This window comes from Trematomus bernacchii, unplaced genomic scaffold (assembly GCF_902827165.1).
Source record: "Trematomus bernacchii unplaced genomic scaffold, fTreBer1.1, whole genome shotgun sequence".
In the NCBI taxonomy this organism is placed as follows: Eukaryota; Metazoa; Chordata; class Actinopteri; order Perciformes; family Nototheniidae; genus Trematomus; species Trematomus bernacchii.
Genome location: NW_022987547.1, coordinates 9,513,917 through 9,521,269, shown reverse-complemented (window position 1 = coordinate 9,521,269; position 7,353 = coordinate 9,513,917). Strand labels below are relative to the sequence as shown.

Here is a 7,353-nt window from a genome sequence, read left to right as displayed (position 1 = left end):
ATACCATTTTAGTTTTAGCAGAGACATTAAGAGGAAACTTGATGTAAATCATTTTTTATTAAATACAAAAAATTAATAGCTTAGAATATTCTATCTAGAACATGCCATGGCTTCTCAGAGACAAACTGTAAGGCCACATTTGCACTTGCTTTCCAAACAGGACAAAACAAGGAGCTGCAGTCACTGTCAGTATAACCTTCTGTACGTAATAGTGTACCATTATATTAGTTAATATGGCTTTAATCTTTCCAGTCATCCTTTTCGTCTGAACACAAAGAAACAATGCCTGTATCATTTTTCCACTTTCACGAAAAACCATGTTAGCTTTTTCCTCTCTGGAACTAGCAGCCATTTTCATTCCACAGAATACACAGCAGCAGCAGCAGCCTGAATCCGTAAGGGTTGTGCAAGAGAACACTGCTTTAGTAACACATACATTCAGGGGAAAAGTTGGCATTTAACAGATGGCGGTAATAGCATCATCTCACGCAAACCTTTGGCTAGTGCAAAGACCAAAACATGGTATAGCAGTTTGAAGATCTCACATTCTGCATTTCAAATAAAAGAATCAAGGTGCAAGTTCCGTCATTGTATGAATGAATTCGGCCTTAAGACTCTAAAGAGGCACAGAAAGCGTTCAATCAATTGGGCAGCAATTCAAAGCCATTCAATAATTCACTATTTTCTTAAAGATCAGTGACAACACACACACACACACTTCTGCAATGCTCAGTTGCAGACACATGGCACAAATAAATAACCTCAACATAATACCGGACCTGAAAAAGTCTTTATGCACACAGTGGTGCGACACTCTTTTAGTCTTTAGGTCCACTCCTTTCAGAGTCACGTCATTAGGAGACAATTCTATGTTGTCTCTCAGTTTTCACCGTGACGCTTCCCTCTGTTGGCTGGAGCGCTCCTTCAATATGAATAAAGAGGGACCCTCTGAATTCTTTGTCACGCAGCTTTCTCTGAATTCTTTGTCACACAGCTTTCTCGGATGCTGATGAAGGCGTTTCTGAGAGGTTTGTTTTAGATCTGGGAGCAGAAAAATAGGAAGGCTTCAGAAATCATGAAGAAAATGAAGATGGTTATAAACTGTAAAGAAGACTAATGAAGTATCTGACCTGTTGTGGGCCATGTGGCTCTTGACGAGGTGTCCAGCAGCGAGAGCGGCCATCAGAGACAGCTCCCCGGCCAGGACCGTGGCACAGACCACGCGGGCCAGCTGACGGGCGTTATCCCCGGGCCGGCTGGAGCTGGTCCCCTGGACACCGAGCATCTACAGAGAGACGGATACAGATGTTTAAGAAAGGTCACAGATCAGACAAATATCAGAGAACTGTTTACCATGGTCATTAGAATCTATGCAAGTATAGCAGGTCTATGTCACATTTAATAAAGCTCTAATGATTAATAAAACTGTTACTACACTGTATAAGCACCCTCTCTCTGTAATTACAACCCTAATATCCACAATCATACTTAAAAAATAATAATTTAAACATACTTTACTACGACTTTCTACGACATACTATGTCGTTTCCGGCATTCTATACGATACACATGTTAAAATGTCATTTTTGGGGATTTTTTTGACATACTATGCTGTTGTTTTTTGTTCATTGTTTTACATACCAATCTATGTCATTTTTTCAAATGTTCCATTATGCCATTTCGGTGTTCAGACATATAATACTAAACATATTTAGTATGTCTTTTATTCAGATATGTTGAACATACTACACTGTTTCTTGGAGAAAATGTATATTTATACGTCCTGTTAAAGGGAACATTACCTGGAGGCAGGCCTGCTGGGGGGCCAGGTTGGTGCCCCCCCCTACAGTGCCCAGCTCTATGGAGGGCATGGTGCAGCTGATGTACAGGTCCTCCCTCTCCGGGCCGGCCCCCTCCATCTGGGTGATGCAGTTGGAGCTCCCCACGGTCTGAGCCGGGTCCTGGAACCAGCAACGCAAACATTTCACTCGACGCACAGATTCATGTGGTGGGCTACGCTGATGCCCAACACTTATTATTTATTCTTTTTTTGCAGCCTAATATATTGCAATGTAATCATTTTTGGGTTCATTTTAATGAATACCCTTATCAGCACTCCTAATTCCTCATATAATGTATTTATTTATATAAGTATCTCTTAATAGGGATGTTTTTCATACTTTGATTTCATAAGCAGATCAGAAGACTAGTGTCCAATTATAATGTTATATGCGTAATTTAACCATTCTATTATACTCATAAAATACTAATCAAATGTAATCTTTATTCTGAACCATCAATACTGCTTTACCAAAATTTGTGTGAGATGAATCTAAGTAATTAAAACATGTTGGGGGGTCCATTACCTGTCCACAGGCGATGTAGATGGCAGCTACGATGTTGGCAGCATGAGCATTGAAGCCCCCGATGCTGCCCGCCATGGCCGAGCCCACCAAGTTCTTGTTGATGTTCAGCTCCACCAGAGAGGCTGTGCTGGTTTTCAACACCTGCAGACACATGAATGGGCTGTTTTAGTGCCAAATGTATGATTTTTCCAACAGAAAAAAGCAGCACCAATAAGAAAATGTTAATAATGAATGAATAAATAAACTGGGATTTGAGTTTATAGTGGAAATCCCACTGTTACACATCAAAATACAAACAGAGGAGTTTAGTGTTCTTTACCTCCCTGACCACCTTGGCTGGTATGGTGGCGTCACACACAGCAGACTTTCCCCGACCCAGGATCCAGTTAATGGCAGCAGATTTCTTGTCAGTGCAAAAGTTGCCACTGATCGACAGCACATCCACATCTGGATACTGCAGCTGGAGTATTTGCAGAGCCTGCTCCGTCCCCTGGGAAAATACACACACACTTTTATTTGTATTTACATCCCTGGAGATACAAAACAAACACAGTGGTCTGTAGTGCTGCCTCTCATTTGCATTGACTGCTATACAAGCGTGGATGGTACCTTTGAGAGCATGTTCATGCCCATGGCGTCACCGGTCTGAGACTGGAAGCGAATGTATAAGTTTCTCCCTGCTAAGCTCACCAGAAGCTTCTCCAGACGAGCAAACCTATCAAGAGCAAATGTTAACATATGATCTGTATGTCCTCAAATACAACAACATTTCATGGGTGTGACTTAATGAAATGGAAACCTTTTCTGTCTGTGTTTGCACTGACCTGCTGGTCTGGTCGAACGCCTCTTTGATCAGGGCGAACCCATCCGCGGTCTCCAGCCACAATTTGACCTCTGCGGCGCGGCATGCTGAGGGCAGCCTCACCACAGGAGCCCGGGTCATACTGTCAGCCAGGATGCTGCTGCGGCAACCCCCGCTCAGCTGGACAGGAACATACCATGGAGTCAGCACACACACATATATATACACACAGTCAACAACAGATAGAGCTCGATGTTCCTAACTTACAGAAAGCGCCCTGCATCCTCTGTTAGTGCTGGCCACCAGACAGCCCTCTGTGGTCGCCATGGGAATGTAAAACTGCTTCTCGTCCAAAAGAAGAGGACCAGCCACTCCCACTGGCACCGGCATGTAGCCAATGACGTTCTCACAGCAGGTGTCCATCACCTGCAGGGCAACAACAAGGACTTTATAGAAGCTGCAATATGTACAGAAACATATCGTTAATGAAAACCATCAGAAAAAGAATTAGGTTTATTGCTAAGTAGGTTTATACATACATTGCTCTGGTGTATAATGGAGCATACATAAACACCGTAGGAGGTATTCAATTGTAAAGAAAAAGGAGCAAATAAATAAGTATTTAAACAATGAAAAAAATGTACATGAAATATAAATATATAACTTTATATAAATATATAAAGTATATAAAACAATTTGAATATTTGTAATTTTGTAAAATGAAATATGTATGTATATCATAATTTAAAATGGATCAAAAATGAATGTGCTTGTAGTTAATACCAAATAGGCCCCATAAAAAGTGAAAGATATGCATGTGGCCAATACCTTAGAATAGTCGTAGTCCTTATAAGGCAGAGAAGTCAAAGCAGAGAGAACAGGCAGTTTGGATGAAAGCATTTCCCTCCTGATGGCCACGCCCCTCTCTGGAGTCTCCAGGACAGATTCCAGTTTATAGTTCAGGATGTTTCGAGAGGTCACCAGGTTCATCACCTCTTCATCGCTCAGAAAACGGGCACCCTTCTGGAAAGCAACATGGGAAATGTAGTGACTTGTTATACCTTCAGACAAACACAGAACTGAAGATAGGATTTCCATCAGCTTACCTGTGGATCTGAGAGGATACTCATACATTCCTCCAGCGTCCGGGCCTCTGAATTACAGCTGCTTTGAGGAACACAAGGTGTCGGAGCAGGAGACTCCCCAAAGCATGAAACGCAGGGGCCGTTCTCCACTGGGACCACAGCCGGCTGAGTAGCCTCTGATGTAGAGGAAACACGAGAGAGAAAAAGCAATGTTAAGCAACAATGCAGTTACATCAGAGATTTTGTTTTTTCATCTGCAGGTTAAGACAGGATAGCGCTATGAGGGCTCATTATAAGTCTCACCTTTCTCCCTGAACGCTGTGTCAGCGTCTGACACGGCAGGCAAGGCAGGGTTGGTTGCTAAGGTACCGTTCATGGTCGTCTGAGGTTTTGTGTTTGGGTAGTCCCTCCTGCAGCAGTCCTCTGCCACCCTGGGTTTCTGGGTCGGAGGACAGCTGATACTTGGACTCATGAGGGACAGGGAAGACTCTGTCTCTGCTTGCTCAAAGAAAACGTACTTCACAGCCAGGAGCAGGGCGAGGCCGAGAGTTATCACCTGCTCCAGGTCCATACTGGTCGGAGGGGAAAAGAGACAAAGTCATGCATCAGTAGGTCAGAGGACGGCAGTAAATACCAGGCAAATGTGTTCATGGAAAGGGTCATTTGTTTTTTACGAGTGCTCTTACCTGTTGAGCTTAGGAGGCCATAATGTGTCACCAGAGTCCAGTCTGGTAGCTATGGGTCCCTCCAGAGAGCTGTTCTGACCTGGATGCTCAGCTGCTAGCCGAGTATGAGCATGAACCAAAGCCAGGCTCAGAGACTGGGAAGGATATTGTAAAAAACGTTTCACATGATTGAAACAGATTTTTAAACAACTGTACAGAGTTTACTTTTAAACTACCGAGTCTCACCATGATGATTTTGACCCTTTGTGTCACAGGATTGGGCTTGTTGTCCTCTTCTTCAGCCAGCACAGAAGCAAAGTGGCTCAGTTGCCAGATCGGACGTCCCTCACGACTTTCCCTGGACAGCTACACAGACAAACATACAGCTTGAGCTCGATCGAAATCTACTGTGACATGCATTTGCAACTGATTTCAGACAAAGATTCGCCCATATTTTACAAATAATCCTTACCTCCAAGACCAGGGAGACACACGCAGGGAAGAAGGTCATGAAGACAAAGTAATTGGCCAGGACAGACATACAGCCAAAACAACACATGATCTCTAATTGAGGCACACCTGGAAAACAATAGAAAATAGTTAATACACCATCATCACAGAGTATTAAAATAAAACATAGCTGGTGCTGTTTTGGAGGAACACAAATATTTGTTCTTACCTGACATGGTGCCAATCCCAATGACCAGACACTCTACCAGAGCATCCAGGGTGAAGGTGGGGCCCAGGATGGCCATGCCCTGAGAGATGTTCTCCCTAACCTCCTCCTATACACAAGACACAGGGCCATAGCACCTGTCAGATACCTCATCTATATTCTGGCTATGAATCAACAGGTTTCAGTTACAGTTCACACATTCACAGAAACAAGGTGCGTGACAATACCTGAGAGTTTGAGCTGAGGGCAAATTTGGCCAATGTGCAGGCTTTGGACAGGTCAATGAGCAGGAGAAAGAACGGCAAGGCTTCACTGCAGGGGAAAGGGATAAATGTCAAACAGGGAATTACATTGTTTCACGGCAGCACGTCCTCATTGTTAAAAACCAAGTTCTGTTGGACACTGCCCCTAAGTTGAAATGACTAGCAAACTTAAGTTAATTCTGTGTGCTGTGCAATAAGTATGTTGGCCCATTTAAAACTTACTTAAGACCCGTCAGCTCTTTCCCAAAGAAGTGGATGACCACCGTACTGAAAATAAAGCTGGAGAACACTGTGAACAACCCTGCAATGCCTGTAGGAAGAAATACGATAACAGTTAAAAATATATACTGTATGGCATTGTCATTGTAAATATGGAAAGAAATGATATGAAGCATAAAGTGTAATGCTGAACAAGCTACAGCATCCTATCATACTGACCCAGTATATATTTGGAGCCTAGTTGTCGCAGATTCTTCAACTGGAAATAGATATAAACGATGGCCATGCAGCGTGTGATAGTTAGGATGATTATGTCACTGCTGTGGATTTCCTGTAAGAAAACAAGCACAGACGTAACTTCTTGTTAGCATATCCTTCTACCTGTTTTAATAAGCTGTCAAACCCACTCCAGCCTCCTCTCAAGCAGACTCACCTCTTCCACTTTGGGGCAGTCATTCCATCTGCATATCTGGCTGCTGGATGTCAAGTTGTTCATAGACACGAGGCAGACGGTTAGAGCGATGGTGCCCACTATAACCTCCCATGGATGGGAGGCCACCAGTAGGCCGTGGAGCCTGAACAGCCGGGCCAACATGGTCTCAGGATGCCTTTCTGCTGCCTAAGATCACAGAGTCACATGTATTAAAAAGCATATAGAGGTGGGAAGTAACTTAGTACAATTACTCAAGTACTGTACTCAAGTAGAATTTCTGTTAGGTACTTGTACTTTAATTGAGTATTTCCATGTTATGCTGCTTTATACTTCTATTCCACTACATTTAAAAAGGGAAGTAATGTAATTGTAGCTACATTTGTTTAGCTAACAGCTGTGAGACCAACATGTAGCTTCCCCTTGGCTAGCTATCTCAAGTGAAAGAGCGTTTAGTTCAAACTATGCATACTAACTTAAGCGTACTGTTTAACAGTTTATAAAGGAAGAAATGATCGAGAGGGGTCAAACTAGTAAAAATATCTGTGTTTAAGGTGTCAGTTTAAGGTTTTTCATGGTTAGCATTAGCTTTAGCAGTTAGCTCTCAGACAGTAGCGTTAGCATTAGCTGCATTAGCTGTCACACCCGGTCTAACAACATACACATTCTACCACCAAGGTGACATTGTCACTCTGTACGTTATTGACTCTTTTAAAGTTGGAGCCCTATAAAACATGTTGAATTATCGTACTTTAAAATGTAAGCTTCACCAGGGTCAGCGAGTCCTTTCCATGATGATATGCCCCTTCCACAAATCGCTTCGGGGTAACAACGACGTCAACATGGC

General features: G+C 43.0%; 1 protein-coding gene across 3 annotated transcripts; it reads right to left on the bottom strand.

The window, feature by feature from the left end:
• Positions 1 to 38: 38 nt before the first annotated feature.
• On the bottom strand, positions 39 to 7,353 carry LOC117476808 (3-hydroxy-3-methylglutaryl-coenzyme A reductase-like). Of its 3 annotated transcripts, none has more exons than XM_034123563.1 (20): positions 7,258 to 7,353; positions 6,510 to 6,695; positions 6,296 to 6,407; positions 6,080 to 6,167; positions 5,822 to 5,906; positions 5,598 to 5,703; positions 5,391 to 5,497; positions 5,165 to 5,284; positions 4,940 to 5,073; positions 4,557 to 4,825; positions 4,275 to 4,429; positions 3,997 to 4,191; positions 3,436 to 3,594; positions 3,191 to 3,348; positions 2,976 to 3,081; positions 2,686 to 2,856; positions 2,367 to 2,507; positions 1,803 to 1,961; positions 1,131 to 1,285; positions 39 to 1,041 (listed from the first exon to the last, which is right to left on the bottom strand). In XM_034123563.1, the coding sequence occupies exons 2-20, from the start codon at positions 6,669 to 6,671 to the stop codon at positions 987 to 989; spliced, it is 2,637 nt and encodes an 878-aa protein (XP_033979454.1). In that variant the 5' UTR covers positions 6,672 to 6,695; positions 7,258 to 7,353; the 3' UTR covers positions 39 to 986. The 3 variants fall into 3 exon arrangements, with proteins under 3 accessions (XP_033979454.1, XP_033979457.1, XP_033979456.1); XM_034123566.1 differs by having other exon boundaries at positions 3,997 to 4,188; XM_034123565.1 differs by having other exon boundaries at positions 7,277 to 7,347.